This window comes from Sinocyclocheilus grahami, unplaced genomic scaffold (genome assembly GCF_001515645.1).
Source record: "Sinocyclocheilus grahami isolate Dianchi unplaced genomic scaffold, SAMN03320097.WGS_v1.1 scaffold529.1, whole genome shotgun sequence".
Classification (NCBI taxonomy): Eukaryota; Metazoa; Chordata; class Actinopteri; order Cypriniformes; family Cyprinidae; genus Sinocyclocheilus; species Sinocyclocheilus grahami.
This window is the reverse complement of record NW_015505708.1, coordinates 592,467-618,359: the sequence shown is the minus strand read 5'-3', so window position 1 is coordinate 618,359 and position 25,893 is coordinate 592,467. Positions and strand designations below refer to the sequence as shown.

At 37.3% G+C, this 25,893-nt stretch overlaps 1 protein-coding gene across 5 annotated transcripts in view; it reads right to left on the bottom strand.

Moving 5' to 3' along the window:
• The window catches only part of LOC107555276 (cell adhesion molecule 2-like), a 259,590-nt gene that overhangs the window by 19,084 nt on the left and 214,613 nt on the right, over window positions 1-25,893 (bottom strand). For all 5 annotated transcript variants that reach the window (XM_016238026.1, XM_016238027.1, XM_016238028.1 and 2 more), the window contains exons 4-8: window positions 14,462-14,614; window positions 11,133-11,270; window positions 3,855-4,016; window positions 2,850-2,940; window positions 1,394-1,572 (exon numbers count right to left, since the gene is read on the bottom strand). In XM_016238026.1, the coding sequence (XP_016093512.1) occupies window positions 1,394-1,572; window positions 2,850-2,940; window positions 3,855-4,016; window positions 11,133-11,270; window positions 14,462-14,614 (723 nt within the window). The remainder of the gene's footprint in view (window positions 1-1,393; window positions 1,573-2,849; window positions 2,941-3,854; window positions 4,017-11,132; window positions 11,271-14,461; window positions 14,615-25,893) is intronic.

Genomic DNA, 25,893 nt, shown 5'->3' with positions numbered 1-25,893 from the left:
TTTGAAGTACACTACAAGTGCACATTCAATAGAATTAAGCACACTTCATTTTCAGAAGGGTTAGATCTAACTACATTAATAATTATTTTTTTAAATAATGGTTAAGTTGAATGAGAACCTGAATCTTTAAATTCCTTATGATACCCATTTCTAAGGAAAAAACACGAAAAACAAAACTGAGTAATGTTACACGTCACAGCCCAATTTACCATCCTACTGAACCGAATACTAACATAACACAATTTGCCATCCTACTTTGTATTTATTGCCTTTCCTAAACATCAGACATTCACATTTATATCTGTCCTCTGCAAAATAAAGTGTACCTACCAGCAGACACATTAATAAACGGAAATTAAAACGGTAACTGGAGATGAATAGGGAGTGCGTGAATTCAACTGACATTTATTGCCACTTGGCAGTCGTACCATTAGCAAATTAGGTTCATTCGAGAGCCGAGTCGGACAACTCATCCTGAGAGGAAGGGCTTAATAAATATCACTCGGGTGAAGTCAGACATCTAGATGAATTAGAAGGTAATGAGTCATGTGAATGAGATTCTCCCTCTCTTTTTCTCTCTACACCTGTCTGTCACTCGCTTCCTCTCATCTCTTTAACCTGGGGGCCGAGGTTTGATTGGTTAGTTTTTGCTATAGTAAATGCTGCAACAAAAAGTGTTAATTTCAGTCGACGACTATTCAAAAGTAGTTAGCATGTCACTAATATATTGTTATGCTAACAGATAACTTTCTGTAACTGATTCATTTGTAGAGCTTCCCCGCTAGTCTTTATTTTGTGCGTCTGTTTGTCTCCAAATAAATCTGGGGCAATGGAAAGGCATGGAGAGCTGTGGACTCGACTTTCAAAAGGCGTCCTGTCCATAAAGGCCCCTCCTGTTGAGACCAATCCAGCGTCTTTGTTTTTAGTACAACAAATGTGTACCTTCCAAATGATTTCTCTCAAAGATTGCTGTTGGGCCTATTAAAAAGCGATGCTACAAATCCATCTCTGTCCCAAGCGCTCTGTATCTTCCTTCCAATTTTTGCTTGACAAATGTTATCTGCATTAGCAGTGGACCCTTAATTGTGTGTTCTTCTCTTGCTTTGCTTCCTGTTTTGGAGAACCAACTTATCATTTCTGGCTCCGTCTCACTTTGGTGGCAAATACTGCAGCCACCAGCAGTTTCTGCTGTATACCCTCAACACACAAAACTCCTATAAACTAGGCCAGGAGGAATTTACTGAGTGCGTATGTGTGTTTTGACGTGGATTACGATGGATATTAACATAAACTTTCACAAATAAAATAAATAATGAGAACACATGAGAATATAAATAAATGAACTCATGGATTTATTGCCCTCCAGAGGTTATGATGACCCAGAAGTACTTACCATACACATACAGTGTAAATTCATCCCTGTTGGTGCCGAGGTGGTTGCTGGCCTCACAGCGATATGTGCCATTGTCTGTTTTGTTCAGTGTGGTTATGATTAGATCTCTACCCTCCACAATCATTCGTTCAACATCAGGAAGCTCACCTCCATCTTTTGTCCAAAAAACTGGCTCAGGCCTGAAAATGAAAGAATAATATAGCTTGAGGCCTCAGAAAAGTAAAAAACTCTGAAAAGACTGGTATGTCTGTACATAAGAAGTGTCACAAATTCAGTCCATGGACTTCCGTTTATTCACCACCAGAGGTCACCCTTTCCATTACATTGACTCTCGCACAACACAAACTGTTGCATAGCACCCTGGACTACATATCCCATCATTCTTTGCACGATTTGCAAACCGCACTGATTGCACACAGCTGTTTCTAATCACCTCACTCACTATATAACACCCACTCTAACCACCTTTCTCTGCTGAGTATTACTTAGCCTACTAGTTTTGTTTCCTTGTTTTGTCTTGCCTTGTCAGTTTTCTCGGTTCTGATCTTTGCCTGTCTTCCTGGATTTATCACTTTAGTCTTGTCCCTTTTTGATTCTGTTCGCCGTTCGATGACCTTCGCTAGCCCTAGGATTAATCTTGTGTCTTGCCCGCCATATACCTGTTTGCCCTTGTTTGACCCTGCCTGTGTTTCTGACCTCTCTGCTTAATAAAGCTTTGCACATGGATCCGCATGTCTCACGTCTCGTCAGCCCCATAACAGGAAGGTTCACAAACGTGATTTTTTTTTTGCATAGTAATTTAATTTAATTTAGTCATTTTAAGTTTGATTTTGTGTTCATACATGCTATTGCAAGAAATTATATAATTTAACAAAGGATACACACATTCCCAAAACTGCAAGGAAGCTGTTATTTTATTAAAATATTATATTAAAATATTGAAATTGTCATGCAGTGCCAGAAAACGAGCAGTTTCTGCTAGTTTATGTAGATTTTTTACTATATATTTCTTAGTTTTAGTACATTAAAACAAAACAACAAAAAAATCTGTCAAGCTATTTTTGAACACAAGAACACATATAATATATAAATGCCCCCTGTTGTACTTCTATTGTAAATATTTTGGTCGAACCTAATCCTTTAATCTGTTTAGGGCATAGGTTTAGTAGGTTGGTGGCAGAAAAGATTTGTCTCTCATTTTGTTATTTCTGCTCAAGGAACTTTTTACGGTTTTGTCCTCTACCTCTGAAAGGTCACTCTAAAAGAGTTACAACTGTCTCTAGACGATTATATGACTCACTAAATCTCTCCCAAATATCACAATCTGATTTAGTATTATTGCTTTTTGTTCTCGGCATGCAGATAAGGGACGTGATGATTCTGCAAGTTCAACTTCATAAGACAAACCATATTCAAACAATGTTCACGTAGGTGATTAAAAGAACGCTGCACTCACAGTGGGTTGCCTTTGGATACACACTCCAGTTTGAAGTATTGTCCTTCCTGAGGTACTATTACTGAGCGCACAATCTGTACCTGAGGAGGATCTGGATTGAGAACAAAAAAGAAAACAAAACACAAAATAAAACAAGAATCACAAAGCAAACCAAAGACACAACGGAACACAGAATGAAACAAACAAACAAACAAACACACAAAACAACAACAACAAGAAAAATGTAAAACACCCCCCCCCCCCCCCCCCCAAAAAAAAACACACAACAAAACAAAATAACACAAAATAAAACAAAAGGCAAAACAAAACAACCAAAACATAACAAAAGCACAACAAAACAAAAAAAGTAAAACATAACCAAAACACAAAGTAAAACAAAAACAAAACATCCAAAGCAAAATAATAACACAAAACATAACAAAAACACAAAATAAAACAAAAATCACAAAGCAATACAAAAACACAAAATAAAACAAAACAAAAAAGTAAAACATAACCAAAAAAAAACAAAAAAAAAACAACCAAAACATAACAAAAACACAATTAAAACAAAAAGTAAAACAAAAACAAAATATCCAAAGCAAAACAATAACACAAAACAACCAAAACATAACAAAAACACAAAATAAAACAAACACAAAGCAAAATAAAAACACCAAGCAACCAAAACACAAAATGTAAAAATGTATGAAGAAAAGGGATCTTCAATGTAAATATTATATCCACATAGAATGAAACATTGTAAACTACTAGCATTTTGTATCACCACACCACTATTTTTGGACCAAAATAACTTGTTAATAGAAATGTTTGACTAGTTTGAAAAACAAATTGTAACTACTGTTACACTACTGCAAAACATTGCTAAATTGTGGTTACTGTACACACAACACTGTCTCTGCTGCTCTTTAAACTGGTGCTGGCAGACATCCTGTTTCAGCTGATTTGAGAGCAGTTTCTGTCAAACTAAAGTCAGGGGGAAACTGATCCAAAAATATGACTCACAGTGGACCTCCAGCACTTCTGTAACCTGGTGCGGCAAGGAGCCCAGAGCTATGTGCTCCACTACACAGGTGTACGCTGCTCCATCATCTGTCCTGTCCACCTTGAGGTGTATGGTGCTCCTGACCGTGAATGACCTCCCAGTGGCGTTTACCTCCTTCTGACCTGCCAGAACACAGTCACAAGAAAACCTATCAGGCTAATGTTACACATACAGGACTATACATTTAGAATGTTTCATTTAGTATATCATGCATTATGAAATTTTACAGATTTCAGATGACTTCACTTACAGTGTGAATAGTATCATACATCCAAGAATAACCACACAAAAAGCTGCTGTTCCAAGTATCAGTACAACTGCTTATACACAAAATGTAATAATAAATAACTTACCTTCAGGCACAATATTGACAGTTACTTTTTACTGTTTTTTTTCAGCCAATGAAAATAGATCCAAATTAAATTAATGCAAACATGTCTACAACGGTTATTAATTCCTGAATGAATATGTATTTCTGAACAAATCAGTTGAGTTAATGATTCAACCAGGGCCGTGCACAAACATTTTGAGGGGCAGTGGCCTAAACCAAAAAAGGGGGCACTAAGGGAGTGAGTGCTTGTTAATGCAAATTATCCAGTTGTTACAAATATACAATTAAAAGAGAAGACCGCACACTCTGTAATAATTTTAGACTTTATTGTAGATGTTTTGATAGAACATTACAATTACCCACAGGGCCGTTTCTAGGCATAGGCGAGCTAGGCGGTCGCCTAGGGCGCCACCAGCTGAAGGGGTTCCAATGAGCGCACGTACTGGCACTGCCTGATTGTTGCATGCAAAGTTTGCATTTGGAGCGCTCAACAACGCCATTAGATCAGTGGGCTCTGTCAGTGCTTTGGCAAGGTAACACTTTTTTTTGCCATGCAATAAAGCTAAGTTCAAAGGCCAATTTAAAATATTGGTACAGTAAATAAAGTGTACAAATAGGGATTTCACCTAGGGCGTCATATTAGCTAGAAACGGCCCTGATTACCCATAGCTGATAATAACAGAAACTATTGGGGGTGAGAGGAGCACCTCAGCCGATGAGGGCAGAGGGGCAGTGGCTCTAGCCACTGGGCCACCCCCCTGTGCACTGCCCTGGATTCAGCAACTCAATCAAAGACACTTATTCCACTCCTAAATAAGTTTCTTGAACTAACCGGTTGAGTGAATAATTCAATCATTTACTTCTCATTTTCTGTCTTTTTAGGATTAATTGCTTGTTGTAATACTTATTTATAAGTGACATTAGATAAAAATCTCCACTACTGAACATTTAACTCACTCATATAAACAATCACTTGTTTGTTCTTGAAATAATAAGTGTTTTGAATGAAGGATTCAAATGACTCACTCATACAAAGTCACAAAGACTGACTGGAGTATGCAAACATGACACAAAAAAATGACAAATCTGCACTTCCTGCAGCACTGACTGTCGGCCAATCCCATCTGAGGTGTTGGATAAGAATATTTTATTTTCTAATTTGTTTTTTTTTCTATTACTATTTTTGATCATACGGGAATTAGCCTTAAACTTCAGCAGCACCAACAACATGACATTCTTCTGTTTGTGAAAAAGTTTTTGTTTGCAATCACACAGACAAAGAACAGCAATCCACCAACAGAAAATATTCTAATATCCTAAATTCAAAACATGGTCCCTTTCGGCTTGGAATTTATTGGAAAGCCTGTGGACATGCGAAGAACAAAACATAATTTAAAGCTTGTAAGGAATACTTAACGTCTGTGAGAGGAACAGCACAGAAAGTGATAGAGAATCAGTAACCAGAGAAAACAGCAGTTAGAGCCATGCCTGCGTACCATGCAAGCCCTGGATCAGCGGCATCATGAATGGTTACGTAAAACATCACCCTGAAGGATTGCCTCCAGCAAACATCTCACTACACATACACATGCATGACCTGCCCAGATAAAACATGGGAGTATCTCTTTCCCTTAATGCACATACACAGTAAAACATTCAGAGCATCTTTGTTGTTTTGTTGTCCTTGCTTTTGCTTTTTTTTGTCATCCAAATATAATCTTTGATGTCTATTCAAAGCATCAATAGAGCACTGAAGAAAAACACTAAAATGGCAAACCCATTTTACTTCTATAATATGCTCAACTGGTAAAGCACTGTGCCGGGAACACAAAGGTTGAGGGGTTCAATTCCCAGGGAACACTAGTATTAATAAAATGCATTTCCTGAATGTCCTGTAAGTCACTTTGGATTTAGCACCTGCCACATGTAATGTAATATATTTCTGAGTGAAACATGATGATGTGAGCTGAAAAGGAAAGTCATAGAGGTGAATCAAACTATTACATTTGGATACAAACGATATGAAAATGGAAATAATGCGCTTCTTGTATTCACTCACATAGATCTAAGGAAGTCAATTGTTTTCATTCTTTTTTTAGAATAAATTAATTGCATCATATGCTGATTAATTGACTGAATATGCCAATATTAGCTGAAAAGCCCCCCAAAAAGTATAATTCAGATACATTACATACTGTGGCAGATGAAAGCACTGAATAGATGAATGTTCCAATATTATTTGGCAAACTTTAGAATTTTGATTAATTTAATTTTGAATTGAATGATTTCCTATTTAGGAAAGGATAATAAATAATGATTAAATTACCCCAAGCTTTTGAACAGTAGTGTACATGGTACCGTATGTTACAATGTTCAAAACACTCACGGTAACACCATGGTACAGTTTGTTAGTGGAGGTAATAACATGCTATTATTACGAAATATGTAAGAGTTATTGTTTGAATTGTTTTTGTATGAATTTGGGCCCCTGCTGGTACTCAATGTGACGATTGACTGGTATGTAATTTCATATACAGCATCTGGTGATAAATAAATACGTGTTGATTTTAATTGCTGTGGAATATGGTGCAGTGCGATATCTGGTCGGTGGTGTGAAAGCTAGACATTGTGAGCAACTAAGCAGCTGAAATCACATCTCTCTCACTCTCTTTCTCTCTCTCTCTATCAACACTAGCGTCAGTCTGTCAAACGCTCCCTTTGCATTGCCTGCGGCGCTGCCCTGCTCCTCTAGATGCATGCTATAATTTGACGCTTCAGGATGATTGATCACCTTTTTTTGAAGATGAACTAAACCGTAAAGAAATGCTGATTTTTTTTTTTAAAGGAATAGTACACCCAAACATCAAAAAGTCTATTTGATCATCATTTACACACCCAAAGTATCAAAGAAGATTTTATTGTAATGATTTGTTGGTGAGTAAAGGATGAATTTTTGGTGAACTATCCCTTTTAAATTAGTGTCTCTATAACAGAGGGACATTTGATGGCAATAATGTAGTTGTCTGAATGACGTTTATTTTGTTTACTCACTCTAATGAGTGTATGTTGTTGATCTCATCTCATCATATCTCATCACAACTCCAATCTGCTGTTTCTCACCCTCCTCCAGAACAGACCTCTGTAACACTTCTGGTGTTTAGGTAAAACTCTAGCAGTCAAAAGCTATTACATTTCTCAGAGAACAGCTAGAAAAATATATATTGTAAGTAGATTTTTTTCATTTTTGATTACATTTTAATGTTGCAAGTGTTGTCAAGGAGCTGCTATGTGTTACTAAGGTGTTCTAAAAGTGCTTTTTGTGCATTCTGAAGCTGTTGCTAGGGTAGGGTGTACTGAGTGTCATGACATATGGTTGCTAGGGTATTCTGGATTGTTGCATACTAGAAAAATCACCCACCCCCAAGGCTCAGGTCAGTCCTTCAATGTAAATTTAAAGTTTTTTTTTTTCTACTTACAAATCTGATCACTTAGAAAACTAACATGACATCTCTACACAATAAGCCACATTATTGAAGTTGTCTGTAGTTCAATATGATTTATATTTAGTTCTTAGGTTTGATGTTTGCTCAAATCCCCCACTGTAAGCAGAAATATACAGTATATAAGAATGTACAGTATGTGTGTGCGTGTATACGTATATGTTAGTGCTGTCAAACGAATAATCGCGATTAATCGCATCCAAAATAAAAGTTTTCTTTTAACAAGAGGAATACGACAACTGTAGCCAAATTCCTTGACACGTCTGTGTGGTGGCTCTTGATGCCTTGACCCCAGCCTCAGTCCATTCCTTGTGAAGTTCACTCAAATTCTTGAATTGATTTTGCTTGACAATCCTCATAAGGCTGCTGTTCTCTCGGTTGGTTGTGCATCTTTTTCATCCACACTTTTTCCTTCCACTCAACTTTCTGTTAACATGCTTGGATACAGCACTCTGTGAACAGCCAGCTTCTTTGGCAATGAATGTTTGTGGCTTACCCTCCTTGTGAAGGGTGTCAATGATTGTCTTCTGGACAACTGTCAGATCAGCAGTCTTCCCCATGATTGTGTAGCCTAGTGAACCAAACTAAGAGACCATTTTGAAGGCTCAGGAAACCTTTGCAGGTGTTTTGAGTTGATTAGCTGATTGGCATGTCACCATATTCTAATTGGTTGAGATAGTGAATTGGTGGGTTTTTGTTAAATGTGAGCCAAAATCATCACAATTAAAAGAACCAAAGACTTAAACTACTTCAGTCTGTGTACTTTAATACACAAGTTTCACAATTTGAGTTGAATTACTGAAATGAACTTTTCCACGACATTCTAATTTATTGAGATGCACCTGTATATGCTTCAGACACCGGTCACACTGAAGGCATTCCCCATAGCGACCTCTAGAGGACGCAGTGTCTCGTTCCTTTCTCAGGGAACCATGCTTACATATGTAACCTGAGACGTTTTTATAGGAAATATATTTTAATAAAATGTATTACCATTTACAAATTTTAAATTTCAAATGTAAAAAGTAAAGGGATCCCAAAAATACCAAATAATGGGATACCAAAAAAAATTTACATTTTGACTTCATTTTAATGTCATTTCAAACCTTTCTGAATTTTTCTTCTGTCAAACATTACAGATATTTTGAGAGAAGTTTGTTGTTGTTTTTTGCACATATAATAGAAGTCAAAACAGTTACCAACATTTTTCAAAATATCCTTTTTGTGTTCTGCAGCAGAAAAAAAAATGTGTGAACTGTTCCTTTAAGAACAAACGGTGCAACCAAATTAAGAACAAATTTAGGTTCAAATTAACTAGTAGTTACTAAACACCTGCTGTCAACTTCATGTCCCATTTTAAGAAAGTCCTCAGGAATGGCTGGTACAATCCCATCCAGATGTGGTAGAACAGCATAAAAAGCAAGTGAAAGATTGGCCCACAGGAAATTAGTGTAGTATATTTAGCACAGATCTAGATATAGTAAACTGCATCTAAAAAAAAAAAACATTGGCAATCCCAGTGGTAAATAAGCTCTCAGGAGATCCTGGATTTGTGCTGAAGTTTCAAGAGTCGCAAGCACAGCCCGCACTGGAAGTTCTGTCAACGGCAGCCAGGGTATCCATCAACGTGACCCGTTCCACAAAGCTTCGTATCTCCCTGACCATCCTAAAGTGAGCGGTATCGCACCATGTTACATATTCTGTTTGGGCCTGCGTGCTGGTCTCCAGAAGCACATCAAATCCGTCTCACAAGATCAGATCACAGAGCGAGATTCCTTTGAATCAGAGTGACTGACAGGCGGTCCGGCTGTGATGCTCTGTTCCCGCGTGCCACTGGCCTTTAAGTGCGGCTTGCGTGAATGCCATCTCTGAGTTGGGCCTGTCTGACGGAGTCTCAGGCCATCAATCACCAGCACCAGATCAACCGACTGGGGCTTCTGCCTGAGATGTGCATGTCTCAGCCCTCAGAGGGATGTCTGGGGTAACATATTGGTTAAAGTTGAACTGATGTGTTACTGTATGCTGTGCTATCGTACAACGGATTGACTCAAGAGACGCAATTCCTTTTTAAAAAATCTTTCCTGTCTGATAAGGTACATTGTTCAGATAAATATGTAGCCTTGTTTTACCTCATCGGTTGAGCCAGTGATTAAATAAAATAACTGTTTTTAAATATAAATTAATACTTTTATTCATCATGTAATTAATCAAAAGTTTTGGTAAAACATTTACATGAGCACAATAGATTTGCAATTAAAATAAATGCGGTTTTTGTTTTTATTTATTCATCAAATATAAAGTCCTGAAAAAAGTATCATGATTTCCAGCACAACAAAGGTTTCTTAAGAATTCAGAAGGATCATGTGACACTGACAATTCAGCATTGCATCACAGGAATAAGTTAAATTTTTATACATATTAAAATAGAACATTTAAAATGTGAATAATATTTCACATTATTATTATTATTTAATGGTATATTTGATTAAATTAATACAGCCTTGTTAAGAATAAGACTTCTTTCAAAAACATAATTTATCATTTACATACATATATCTATTTTTTTAAATGATAAGATGTTTTGTATGTATTCAAGGTAAAAAAAATATGTTATTACTTTTTACTTGATCACATGCAAAAAGTAATAATCACATACTAGTTAATGTAAACTAGTTAAAGTTTTTCAAAACCACATAAAAACCAACATGACTATATACAGTAGATTATATTTTAAGAAAAATCTTACCTACATGTTTTAAGATAGATTTTTAAAAATATTTTTCAGTCACACTTTATTTTAAGGTCCAATTCTCGCTATTAACAAACCATTAATTACGACTTTTGTCTCAATAAACTCCTAATTTGCTGCTTATTAATAGTTAGTAAGGTAGTTGTTAAATTTAGGTATTAGGTAGGATTAGGGATGTATATTAATGTCATGCAGAATATGTACTTTAATAAACAGCCAGTATGTTAATCATAGGCATGCTAATCAGCAACTAGTTAATAGTGAGAATTGGTCCCTATACTAAAGTGTTACCGATTTTTCTTTTCTTTAAGAATGGTCTTTGTCTCACACACACCCAGACACTCCCACCTTAGAAATGCCTGGAAAGATCTCTGAATAAGTGCATGAAATCACATCCTGTGTTAATAATTGTACCTCAGACATTATTTGTAAAACAATTTCTGTCCATGCACATTAAACTGGTAAATGACACACTTCACTTTTAATGCATAGCAATGCAGGGTTCTACTGTGAGATGCTTTGTAAAGAGCTGCACAATTCATGAAGGTGCTGGTGTAAAGCTACACATTACGCACCATGTACCACTTGCACACTGACAAAATGTGCAACTGTTCATTGCACAAAATCAACTCTAGGCTATCCGAGGGGATTTGTTTACCTTGCACCTCCTTGTCGTTTCTGAACCATCGGATGTCAGCAGCCGGTTTGCTGCCAGATGTGGTGCATGTCAGTGTGACGTCCTCCCCCTCCTGGGCAGGTCTCGAGAGGCCTGTGATTTCTGGTTTCGCTGGAACACCTGATATACAAACAGAGGAAGAGGATTATAGGCAGCACTGATAGAAATTTACGATTTCAGGGCTCAGTCCCCACCTGAACATGATGTGGTTTAGAAGAATATTTCTTGCCTGAAATTCAAATGTTGCTCGACTGACATTTTTTAAATATAAAACATGTTTGTCAGTTTATATATATAAGTTTGTCAGTAGATATATTTCAGTACATTGACATATTCTGCTGTATGGTATATTTTGTGATTTTACTGTAAAAGGAAGCATTTGTTGAGCGATAGAGATGGAGAACACACATGCGTTTTGGTTTCTACCACAGTCTTTTCTACATCAAACCAAACCACTAACACAAACTGTGTTACAGTAACACACCAGAGTAAGTGTTAAAATGAACAAATTAGAAAACTGACTTAACAATTTTACGTTAACGTAAAACATGTAACATATAGGTCCCTATTTTAACGATCTAAACGCATGGTCTAAAGTGCACGGCGCAATTGCGCTTAGGGCGTGTCCGAATCCACTTTTGCTAGTTTAAGGACGGGAAAAATGGTCTGCGCGCTGGCGCACAGTCTAAAAGGGTTGTCCCTATACTCTAATTGAGTAATGGGTGTGTTTTGGGCATAACATGCCATAAACCAATCAGAGTCTCATCTCCCATTCCCTTTAACAGCCAGTTGCGCTCGCGCCATGGCGGATTCGCAATTTACATGGTGGAATTTACAAGCGGAAAAACAGAATGCTTCTCTAGTGAGGGAACGGATCTGCTCGTGCGCGTAATTCTGATACATGCAAAGACTATCCATTATGACATGTAGGCATTTTTATATTTATGTACACAATAATAATCTTTTACATTTTAATCCTTTAATTTTTAATTTTTAAAAATGTTTGTGTGCTGCTGCACGTTCCTGTGTGTGTAATAAGAAAAGTTTACGCTTGTTGTGCACCCGCCTATAGGCGCATATCATTAACTCACTCTTTACATAACAAAAAAATATATTGTGCCAGACTTTATACAAGGTTTTTGTTGGTCAATGGCGCAGTCTATTTCAATTGCCTCAAAATAGCAACACACCGGCTCACAAATGGGCGCAAATGCATTTGCTATTTAAATAATGTGGTGCAGGACGTGAAAATGACAACTGTGTTGGGCTGAAACTAGCAAAAAACACTTGCATGGCGCCTGGCGCCGCATTGAGCCGGGTGTATGATAGGGCTCATAGTGTGACAAAACGCTGGACGCATAATGCAGTATCAAAAGCTTATTTGTCTATAAAAATAGTCCCAGCTTTGCTGAATAAACAAAACAAAACACAACAAAAATAAACAAACAAACAACTACTGTCTGTAAATATACGTATAAACTATACGTATTGTATATTAACATTAAGTAGCCCCACCAGTGTTGCATGATTTAAAACAAAAACAAACAAAACCAATACAGAACAAAACAAAAATATTGTCTGTAAAGTTGTATATAAAAATAAGGTGAAGTAGTGTCACCACTGTTGACTGATCAAAACAACATAGAATTAAAACAAACAAACAAAAATGACAACTATTGTTTGTAAACAAAACAATTATAATAAAGTACAAACAATATTGTCTGTAAAGGTAATTGTAAACAATATGTATTATATAAAAAAGCTGTTTATAAACAAAGAAAAAGTAGTCCCAATATTGTTTGATGATTTAAAGGCGTCATATGATGCGATTTTAAATTTTTCCTTTCTCTTTGGAGTGTTACAAGCTCTTGGTGCATAAAGAAGATCTGTAAAGTTGCAAAGACTAAAGTCTCAAATCCAAAGAGATATTCTTTATAAAAGTTAAGAGTCAACCACACCTACCTAAAACGGCTCGTTCTAACACGCCCCCACATGTCTACGTCACGATGTGGGAAGATTTGCATAACGCCGCCCAAATGTTCACGCAAAGAAAAAAGGCGTAACTTTTATTCTCGCTGTAGTATTATTGTTGCCGCCGCCGCCGCCATGTCATGAAGGCGCTGTGTGTTTCATTGTGAAAGCAAAACTACTTTGTTTGGAGGACGATATCCCCTTCGTCATGCCTGGAGCTGAGCCGTGCTGGTCGCTGAGGAAATACATCAACTTCGCGCTGTGGATTGGCTTTCACCGTGGACGAAGCGGAGTCATTTCCGTCACACGCTTGAGGTATTCGGCCAATCACAACGCACTGGATAGCTGGCCAATCAGAGCACACCTCACTTTTCAGACTGATGAGCTTTGTAAAAATCAACGCGTTTCAGAAAGGCGGGGCATAGAGGAGAAACAATAATGTACAGTATGTGGAAAATAATGTGTTTTCTGAACCTTAAACCACATAAACACATTTCATTACACCAAATACACAAAATAATGTTATTTTTTTAGCAACAACATATGACCCCTTTAAAACAAAACAAAAAAACAAAACAAAACAAATAAAAAAATGACAATTATTGTTTGTAAAGGTACGTTTACAAAAAAACAAACAAACAAACAATTCAAAACTATTATAATAAAAAACACAAGACAAACAAACAAAAAACAACAACTATTGTCTGTAAAGGTACTTGTAAACAGTACTTGTATGTACTTTACAAAAAAGCTGTGCATAAACAAATAAAATGTTATCCCACTACTGTTGGATAAAAAAGCACAACAAAACAAAATTATCGTCTGTAAAGTTTAATATAAAAATAAGGTAAAAGTAGTCCCAGCACTGTTGGACAACACAAAACAACAACAACAACAATAATTGTCTGTAAAGGTACTTGTAAATAATATGTATTGTATAAAAAACAAACACAACCCCCCCCCCAAAACAAGCAAAACAAAAACAACTATTGTTTGTAAATGTACTTGTAATCAATATGTATTGAGAAAAGCTGTATATAAAAATAAGGTAAAAGTTGTATATAAATATACAGTGTACAGAGTGAGAACTGCAGATTCTAGCACAAGGATCATCTAGTGTGCTTTGGATCATAAACCAAAGCACACAGTGACACATCTAATGGCTCCATCAGCCAGTGAGAAAATATTTAATTTACATCACTCCCTGTGCCACCAAAGTGCAAAAACAAGATCATGTGATGGGAGAGAACTCACTGACCCCAGATCAGTGATGAGTGTGTTCACCTTAAAAGCACAGATTGATGAGGATGAGAGGGAGACTGTTCTACGAGAGGTCTTACCTAACACAGTCAGGAAGGCCTTGGAGGTCTTGACAGGCATGGTGAAGAGCGAGCATGTATACTGTCCTTCATCTGACAGAGTAACATCACTGATGCTGATGGTCAGCTCCTTCCAAGAGGCTCGAACCAGTTCAATCCGGTTGTCCCTTAATGCTGAGACATAAAAACATATCATTAGTGATCAATAACTAATCAGTAAGGTAAAAAGGACTTTTGGAAAAACATCCAACTGTCACATTGCCTGAAAACGTGTTTGAATGGTACCATGGTAAAGTGATGGAATCAGATGGTAATATCTCAGCATGTCTACTGGAGCTGGTTGAGTGAAGGATTCAGGACACGAGTAAAGCAAAAAAGGAAAGGAATTGTATTTTTGTCTGTTTAAAAAACATACAGGGTTAGGCATACAAAAATAATATCTCAAATGAAAAAATAATGAAAGAAATAACAATCTTGATGCAATGAGCAACTCATAAAAATGGGCAAAAATAATCTACTTTATGCCTCTAGATAAAATATAAATCCTGCTCCTGGGGAGATACGGCCAAATAACTAAAAGACAAAGAAAGGCACCCTCTTGCTCAAACAAGGATTATACAATAAATAAGGGACGTCACACTTCTAACTCCAAATATTCCTCAGTGTGGGCATTAAGTCAACAATCAGGCATTAAATATCAAAGCATATAACAAAAAAGTATGCATGTTTCAGCATATACTAAAGTTTATGTGCTAAAGTTCTTAAACAGCATTGTTTTAAAGCACTATGTTGGTGGAACCATTCATAAAAACGATTTACTGTAAATGTGCAATGCATTACATGTCTGTCACACAATCACCAATGTTTACATGGACACTTTTTGTTTCCGTCAAAATGAAATCATCCCAACTGAAACTTCTACTCTTCTACTCATTGTTGGAGGATCAAAACAACACAAAACAACAACAACAGCAACAACTAACTATTGCAATTAAGTAAGGTAAGAGACAAAATTATTGTCTGTAAAGTTGCATATAAAATAAGTAAAAGCAGTTCCACTACTGTTAGATGGTCAAACAAACAAACAAAAAACGAAGAGAAGCGAAGCAAAAACAACTATTCCCTGTAAAGTTTCTTTTAAACAGCATGTATTGTGAAAAATGGTATATAAATGTTTAGTGTTTCATCTGAGAACTGCAGATTAAATATCAAATAATTAAACAAAAAAAGAATATAACAAAACAATTTCTTTGTTTTAAAGAGCAGACTTAATAATTTTCTTTTTGGGTCTTAAGACGAGCACATAAAGCTTTTTGCAGTGCTGCAGGACTGATAGGACATTGTTGGGACACTGTGAATGCTGGAGGACATAGTGAGGCCAGCAGGGGGCGCCCACTCTGTGATCTGCATGGGTCCTAATGGTCCAATATGATGTGGAAACCATATAGTAAAAGACAACATCCTTTGGATCAAAAGGTAAATATAGGTCCTGATACTCTTGAGGGAATTTAATTTCTAGGGTGTCTCTTGAAAATAACCTCTGGACCCTGACCAGATTTGAGAAAATTACACAGATATACAAATATAACAGATTATTAATGTCATGGTACCTTAGTGTTAGTGAACCACAGTGTCTTTTTGTTAATATTAGAGATTTTCAAGCTTTAAATACCTCGGAGGTGAAGCTTAGGACTTATGTTTGCTTACTAATTCATGACATTATGTATTATTCATGAGTTTAGTCACACAGTAGTGACACAAACGTTTTCGAAACTCCCACTGTTCTGAATATAAACTGCGATTGACTGTCACCGTCAAACTGAAGCCGTTTGTTGCCTCTAACTGGAGTTTCAACACTTTCCACCTGTCTGCCAAAAGCAGCCATTCATCCATTTTGTTTGCAATTTCCAAGAAGAGTTTGCAGCAGCCGAGAGACTGATGAACAGAAAGGTCACCTTATACTCATCACCTCACAAGGCACAATTCACTTGTATTTTATCATTTGAAAAAAGTAAGAGAGACTGAGACTTTTCATTTAACATCTCACAGACTTTATATTTCACGTCAGTCTGCCTATTTACATATATAATACATTTTAATTGCCATTGTAATTTTGGTTCCACTTTATATTAGGTGGCTACTATGTACTTACATCAAAAATAAGTACAATGTGCTTATTGTGTTCATATTTTAACACTTTATATGCTATTGAGCTGGGATACAGATTTGGTTGTATGGGTAGGTTTAAGGGTTGGTTAAGGTGTAAGGCATGGGTCAACATTGTAATTATAAATGTATTACAGAAATTACTTAAATGCATTGCATCAAATTATTAATTTAAATGTAATTACATAGTAGTTAAGGCCAGCTAATATAAAGTGGGACCGTAATTTTTAAGCCAGTTAAGCCAACCGCATACAGATCTGCATCTATTCTGATATGCAATGCTCACAATCCAAAATCAAGTTCCACCCTTTTTCTTATTTATCACGTACCTCTGGGTAATTTTCTGCAACACCATTTTTATGTACCTTACTGCACGTTTCACCGCAGTTTCAAAGAGAAATGTCCACTGAGTGGCGCTAAAACATGGGTTCAATACGTGAACTCTGGCACTTTTTATTACGTTGATATAGATACGTATTGCTGTGTTTTTATTACGTTGCTTCAGGTACATATTGCGGCAGTTCAGAATTCAAATATCCGGGGACTGTCGCTAAAATTTAATGCTCTATCGTGTTGGAAACCAACCCTAAACCTACCCGATAGTGTCAACAAATGCAAAACTGATATAAAAACGCATTTGTTGATGCAATCGTGCCATTTTAACTTCCTTATATGCAGATTTGAACTGTTTTGTCAAACCGTAGTTACACGGGATTCGAACCAGAGCTTCTCACCTCTCAAGTCTCCGTACTCCGTGAGCTACCGAACAAACCAACCATCTATGAAAACAGCTCACAATCCAAAATCAAGTTCCACCCTTTTTCTTATTTATCACGTACCTCTGGGTAATTTTCTGCAACACCATTTTTATGTACCTTACTGCACGTTTCACCGCAGTTTCAAAGAGAAATGTCCACTGAGTGGCGCTAAAACATGGGTTCAATACGTGAACTCTGGCACTTTTTATTACGTTGATATAGATACGTATTGCTGTGTTTTTATTACGTTGCTTCAGGTACATATTGCGGCAGTTCAGAATTCAAATATCCGGGGACTGTCGCTAAAATTTAATGCTCTATCGTGTTGGAAACCAACCCTAAACCTACCCGATAGTGTCAACAAATGCAAAACTGATATAAAAACGCATTTGTTGATGCAATCGTGCCATTTTAACTTCCTTATATGCAGATTTGAACTGTTTTGTCAAACCGTAGTTACACGGGATTCGAACCAGAGCTTCTCACCTCTCAAGTCTCCGTACTCCGTGAGCTACCGAACAAACCAACCATCTATGAAAACACATAGATATGAAGCTGGATATGTGCGATGCTAACATTCAAAAGCATCAGTATTCAAATTAATCACTTTATTAATCGAAACTCTGTAAATTTGTGTGAAAAGGAATAAAAGGTGTAAGAGTTTTACTGCCTCTAGTGTTCATTTATTTTGGAAACTGCAGTGATATGTACTTATTGGTATGTATTTCGCATCTTGCGAAAAAGTGCCCCCAGGTATGTTTTTGCCATGAGACCAGGTAGTGGAAATATATCAAAGTACAGTAGTAAAGTCGGTTTCATGGGCACTTTAACAACAGACATCATGCCATGAATTATATATGGTGTCCCAACATGGTTTCGTTTCAGCAAAAGAGTGTTGACATTCACGTTTGGTCTCTGTAAACTCTGTAACACTGGGGAATTCCTCATAGACGTGTTTACTGCCCTTTTGGGAACGTTGTTACATGCAGACAATGACATGTCATATCAGAAAAATGGATTTACTTACATGTCAACAGAGACAATTGTTTCGTCTTTCGAAACCTTTTAGATGTACATTAATGTTAAAAAAACAACGTGTCTCCAAACAATAAGATCTGACGCTACAAAACAGCATCTTTCTAGAGAATGTGTCAAGACTGTTTAAATATTCCTTCTGAATGTGTGCTGAGTTATGAATAGAGGGTTTGTGGAGATGGCAAATGCCTTGGGGGTTTTTTGGCAAGGAAACACAGCGGAATTGGATAAAGGGAGGAAAGGTGATCAGGTCTGGGCTCGCTCTACACATGGGCCTGCTGATTGAGTCCAAAGAAACCCGGTGAGACAAGGACCATCAAAGCTTAGGAACAGATGACACATTTCCACCAGCCCATATCCCTCTATCTTCCTCAGACACAGAGGGAGGAATGGAAGAAAAGAGTGCGCTCCCTTGTTGTTTACAGAAAAGACAAACACATACACACTCATACGCCGAATATCACAAAGGTGATGATAAGCTGCCAAGGCGAGGAACAGTTGCTGTTTGTACCGCATCCGAGGGTTGATGGTACAATGCCTAGACTCTAAAACGCTTGCCGGTTTCCATTCAAGCCCTACAATGATAACATATAGGGATGTGGGCGTTGAAAAGAAAGACAGAGAAGAGAAGATAGATACTGAGAGGAAGAAAAAAGATTCACCCACACAGAGTCTGAAATCGACTTCCTTCAGTGGTCAAATCTGTCTCTGCACTGGGGTCAAACGAAGAGGTGAATGCTACTCTCAAAAAGAGCTTGATACAACAATCTCATGATGCACTGGTTCATTTCACTTACGCTGAGACTTTGTGCTACGTCTTATTTTGACACAATGGTGTCAAGCTTGAAACATTATCCCAAATCCATTGACAGAAACAAGTATACAAAGGTTTGAATAACCCACAGACAACTGTTATCAATTCGACGCAGGCCAACAGGGGCTGGCAAAACTCTGCATCCACATTTCCAAAAAAAGAATCGAAAGCCTGCCAGATGCCCAGAGTTAGCTCCAATCTGTCACAACCTCCGTGAAATGCCAACGTCTGACAAAGCTCTTTTCCCCAGAGCTTAAAGAAGTCGACATGATGAAATGGTTGGTTTCCAACATCCTTCTGACGACTTCAACGCAGTTTATTCCAGCAGCGTAAATCCCTCGGTTTGACCTTGCGCCCTTATCTATCTTTTTTGGGGAAGAAGGCAACTATGCACGGCTGACTTGCAGATGACCCGACAGACATCCCAGCATTCCCTTGGGCTGGAGCAGTCTGACAACTGCCTAATGATGCGGATCCGTGATTTAGTATGTTTAGGTGGTGCTTTTCTCCAATTGCGGCATTGATTTTATCTAAGACTCACACAAATAAAACTTGGCGAGAAGAATTACGGCTGAATTGAAGAAGACAGCAGTGGGGAATAATGGAGCAGATTGTGAATGTTATTTTCAAGGTCGTAAGGGCATGTGAATGCGGGCGCGTTTGGATAATATTGTATGTTTAGATATATTTGGTGTTGTTGCTCTTGAAAGGAAGAGAGCCGCCGACAAAATGTCTTCTCACCTAACTTGTGAACAATCATTTGGCAGTGCACTTTGAGAGAGGCTCTGAAACCACATTTAACATCCAACTTTGGAGCAGAGCTTCTACTCTTGACATAATCAGATCACTCCATCTGACGAGGAGACGGCGACATGAGCGACAGGCCCAGCGGCTGTGACTGTCCCACAGCTGGCAACGTCGGTCTTGGCACTGACACGTTTAGAGAAGCCAGAAGTCCCACTCTCTGCAATTAGACTGCTCCAACGGCCAGCTGTGATTGGTCACTATCTGGACAGGCTGTGATTATTGCAGGGACGTGAGGCTGTACTTCCATCGCAGACAGGAAGCTACTTCCCAGCAGCTCTCAGGGGCCAAGAAAGTGCTCTACTGCAGGTGGCCAATGATCGGAGGTTAAAACAGATCCAGGTGCAAGGGATAAACCGGGCAACATCTGACGTGATGACATATGATCACTTGTGGAATTATTAGAGACTTTTCTACACTGAGTCATATCAGGTCAAATTTGATATTAGACATTCGCAGCTAACAATGGGGAATAGCTAGTGCGCATAAAATAACCTAATTCTCTCTGACAAATCTCTAAGGTTTAGTTTCTCATGCTGCATCACAAAAAGTTAGCCTTTGTTCATCAAGCTTGTTGCTATATCAAAACACAAGACAAGACATTTTTAGGTCAGTCGAAGAACACAATGCTTTCATGTGCGCTGTGAGCATGCAAAATTGAGAAGCAGAACTTACAATATCCACAGCTTATCCAGAAATGCAACGGCACACAGCATATGCAAACATGCGGAGATTGTTTCATCAGATAGGACTGGCGGCTGTTTACCCTTTTGAGCAGGAACACTATTAAAAGCATTCCCACAAAAATAGCAGGTAACTAAAGTTAAATTAGACCTCAAGACCACTAGACCACGTCCACTCTGTGAACATCAAGCTAATAGTTAATAATCAAGCATACTTTTAAACTCAATCAACCTTTGTCTATCTTCACATTCATCAACAACAAAGATGTAAGACCCTAATAAGTTTAATACAGTCATAGTAGAAACCATCCCTTATCTCTACCTACCAGTACCCTTAATGCTAAGATACAAATAGAGACTTTCTGAAATGTCACACAGCACTTAACATTTCATTTATCGACTGGTAATGCTATAATGATAGGAGCCCATTAGAGGACCATTTGGCTCTATGTGAGGTGTTGAGCTTTAAGAATGACATTTAAGTACGTGTGGAAATGTTAGATGGGGATGACTTGTTTCACGTGTTTTGGAGCGTGGTTCAGAAAAAAGTAAAAAATTGAATAACTTTTAAAAAATTCACAACATTTACAATCTGTAATTGTAGAAGCGTTTTATGGAATGAAGCACTTAAGCTGGAGTTTGATTTCTTTTAGATTGGAACAGAGATGTTTCAGTGCTGTTGATCCTGCTGAAAGCAGAAAAATGCCTAGAAGTGATGTGGAACAGAAAGTGGAACAAGGTTGCAAGCCAAATTTGAACCCACATTTCCCAAATGAGCACCATAACTTCGTATAACAGATTCTGTATTCTTATATTCACTTTTCTGCATATTGCAGACACTTTTATCCAAAGCAACTTTGTCATTTGTTCAAGGTACAAATTTAATAAGTTCATGCATTTCCTGGGAATCGAACCCTTGACCTTGGCAGTGCTTTAAATAATAATTTAGTATGTGACTGAAATATGTCTGTAACATAAATATAAATTGAAAATTAAGAAATTACTTATGAAATTATCTCTGAGATCCCACTTTTTGTACTTTTAAAAAAATATCCTGGACATGTCCTTGTTGTTCACGACTATTCTGTGAGTTGAATGTGTGTTGGACTTTTTCATCTTATTCCTGAATAGGATTTTGCCCCACACAGAGTAAATGATCACAGTCTGATTTCTCACATTTATTGTCCCACAGCGCTGAATGCTAATATAAATCACGATGGCCTCAATAGTACACTAGGGACAAACTGGAATTGACAATGCAGAATGTGCTGATACAGTAAATCCCGAAAATACCCATTAGAGAGAAGCATTACATAAACCCCTTCAAAAAGTGTAAGGAAAGACAATTTACTGATATAACCTTGCAGACCTTTGTAGACTTAAACATAACCAGACGACTGTACAGTGTCACAGCGCCTCACGTCACTCCTCTGCATTTTGCTCGCTTTTGAATCTTCTTATCTAATGAGCAATTTAACGAGTCCATTAATGCAGTAATTTAGAACATAACAACATTTTGATTGCCGCAGGCCAATTAAGAGCCCACTCTGCAATTTGACCTTTTGCAATTTGAGCTGAACATCTCTAATGAATGTCAGGAATCATGCGCCAGAAGCATTTGAGATACCCACTGAAAAAGCAGTTAATAGTGCCGCAGCTCAAAAAAAAAAAGAAAAGGACACCAATATGTATACCGTAAATGGCGTTTGTTATAGACCTTCTCAGATACATAGAGTCGGATTTCAGCTCAAATTCATCTACATTTCCAGACACATCTGGGAAAGATACATACAGTATGACACACCACAAGATAGAGCCCTAAATTATTCAGGATCTGTGAGGTTACATTTCACGATACATGGTAGTTAGGTCTCTCATTATGAAGTGCAAAATGAATACCTTCTGCAGGTGTTGTTTTCCCATACGCTGGGTCTTTACATCAAGTTACAGTGGAGCAATAGACATATGGACATATACACTCTAATTTATCCTGCTCTAGCATGATGAATCATACGCTACGATCGCATTAATACTGCATGATAAGGGAGACATATAGTGCTTATCGATTTTTCAGTGGCGGCGGCACTTCTCTCCTAATGACCTTGGGCTAAAATTGATATGCAAGCTCTTGAGGTACAGGACTGTACATCTGGTCAACCACACCAGTTGCATGGATGCTTTTATCCAAAACAAAGTAAAAAGTACACTTATTACAGTAACAGTCCCCCTGGAGGGGAGGTTAAGCACCACTGGGATGCTTAGGGCTGGGCAATTGTATTTTTATATGTTATTATTATAATACTATTAATATTTAGAATTCTGTAGTTTTATTTTTATATGCTTTATATTTGTTATTCACATTTTTCATATTATTTAAGTTTAAGTATCAGTGAATTTTTTTATATTGAATAATTTTCATTTATGTCCACCAATATAACAATACACAGTATTAGAATTAATAAAACTGTCACAATTTATTTTAAAGTCCAGTTCTCACTATTAACTAACTATTAACTACGACTTTTGCCTCAATAAACTCCTAATTACTGCTTATTAATAGTTAGTAAGGTAGTTGTTAAGTTTAGATATTGGGTAGGATTAAGAATATAGAACATGGTCATGCAGAATATGTGCTAAATACTAATAAACAGCTAATATGCATGCTAATAAGCAACTAGTAAATTGTGAGATTTGGTCCCTATACTAAAGTCTTACTAATAAAATATATTTAAATATATAAAATAATACATATATTTTTACTAACACATTTCATATAACAATTGCTCAACTGAGACTTCCATAGAAAAATTTAAAAATAAACGTAACCAAATCTAATATTTTTAGTAAACCGATAAACACTGAGCTTAACTGAGTTTAAATTAATCCGTCTTAAAGGGGTCCTAGTATGCTCTTTTACAATGTCTTGAATTTGTTTTGGGGGTGTACTAAAACATGCTCTAATGCTTGATGTTCCGAAAAACACATTATTTTAAAAACAATTTACATTATTACAATACCTTTCTCCCCATCCTGGCACAAAAGGCTCGATTAGTTCTGGGTTTGATGAAGGCCCGCCTTCCGAAAAACGAAATGTGTTGTGATTGGTTAGCTGTCCCAGTGCGTTGTGATTGGCAAACAGCTTAGATGGTGTTTCAGTACTGCCCCGCCCCTTGCCAAAGCAGCAAGTTCCGTCTGCTCCGGTTTAGTTAAGGATGGCGTCAATATTGCTATATCAATTTGAGCCGGATTCAGACCCAGAGAATATTGAACAAGCAGAACCTTTGCACGCACGGATATTGCAAGACATATTAGAGTGGTAACGTTATTGTTTTTTTGTTGTTTTTTAGGATGTCAACAACCGCTTAAAAATAACTGCATTTACTATGTACAGATAAGTGCATATGCATTATTTTAATTGTTATTTAATTCTAATATCATAACATGAATTGCAGTGAAACTGTTACACAGTTGAATTTATTTATACCATAGTCCAGTGTTTCCCAGGCGGCATATATATGCAAACTCATTCTCTGCCAGCAGGAAGCGCTGGTGGAGTGGTAGAGATCAAGGTTTTCCCAGTAACGGCTGTACACAAAGCAGCGCTCCGCTCAAAAAAACACTGCTTTATCAGACATTACATGCAAGATTAAATGAAAATGACAGGCGGTTTCCTTCAGAAATACAGTGATATAAAAACATCTGCACTCAATGTATGGGAAACACCGTAGTCTCATAATTGAAGTGTAAATTCTGCAGATTACATCATTGTCCAGTATTGTACTGTCAGCAATTTATTATAAAAACGTTTTCATAATTGTAACATACATATTTACATACATAATTATTCAGATGCATGTGTAATAACTTGCGAAAACTTGAGGCTACAGCAGCACTTCTTCTTCCTCGCCGTCTTGTCTGATGCACTCGACCAAGCGTTCAAACCACCACCTCGCCCCTCCCCACCCCCCAACCATTCGAATATCACAAAACCTGGAAAACAAACGCTGTAGTTCAAACGAGCCGTTCATTGTAGTTTTTGAAAAGGGATTTTTTAAAAACGAAATATCTCCCTTTGGAGTGGACTTTGAGATTTGTAAGTTTGAAGATCTTTTTTTATGCCCAAACATACACACTACACACTGACTAAAATTCAAAAAGTGAAAAAGCATAATAGGACCCCTTTAATGTTCTCATAATGACAAACTTAACTGCCATATAAAAAGCACATTTAAATTATATACTGTATATGTCCTCCTATTAGTCTATTAAATTGTGTGTTGTATTAACAATATAAAAAATTGAGCTCAGAATGTTTTTCATCCTTTTCCCTAATCCTACAGTACACTGAAAATGCTCTGAAAAAAGTAAAAACTAAATTACGTATAAAAATAAATCATAGCAATCCATCAGGCTTAGACACTCTATCACACAGTCTGCACACAGGGCGCGATGGGCATTATTATGGATAAGCCACTGATATATAATTCAGAGGAGTGGTGGGTGTCTGTATAACACAGACTTCCTGTGTCTTCACTTGGATACATGCAGAAGAGAAATGCATCTGATAATCTAGGCGGGGTGGATTTAGGATTTAGCCCAGAATCACCCCCCCCCCCACCCGCAGACTCACAGTGTGTTCTGTATGTGAATCACACACACATACACACCTCCCTACATATTCAGGCCCTACCAACGTTTCACAGGCTGTTCTCAAATATAGCCCTCATGTAGGAGTTGCCTCACACAAAGGATTGATGATGAGGCCAAATGACAATGAATGAGGGTTATATAGTCTGCTCTCTTCTTCACCATGGTATAGTTAGTAAAAAAATGCAGGTTAATTCTGTAGTGATCAGCTGTATCACTCCAGAGAACCAGAATGTCACTCCATCTGTGAGCCTATAGGCCACCCACTGGGTTGTTGGCATGCTAGGAACTAAAGTCTTGTTAAGGGTTTAGTGCAGAGGAGGAGAGTGAACTTGATCCACCCATCATCTCTTGGTCTGAAGGCTGATAATTTGTAAGAAACAAGTGTAAGAAACAATATAATTTATGTTGTTGCAGGCATGATAACTGCAGCAAAGCATAAAGTCTATTAATATCAGTCAATATCTAACAGATTTTTACATATTGTGAAGACGATGTAAGTGGTTCTTGCAGTGGTGCCATGAACCAGATGTGAGTAAGGTTTAC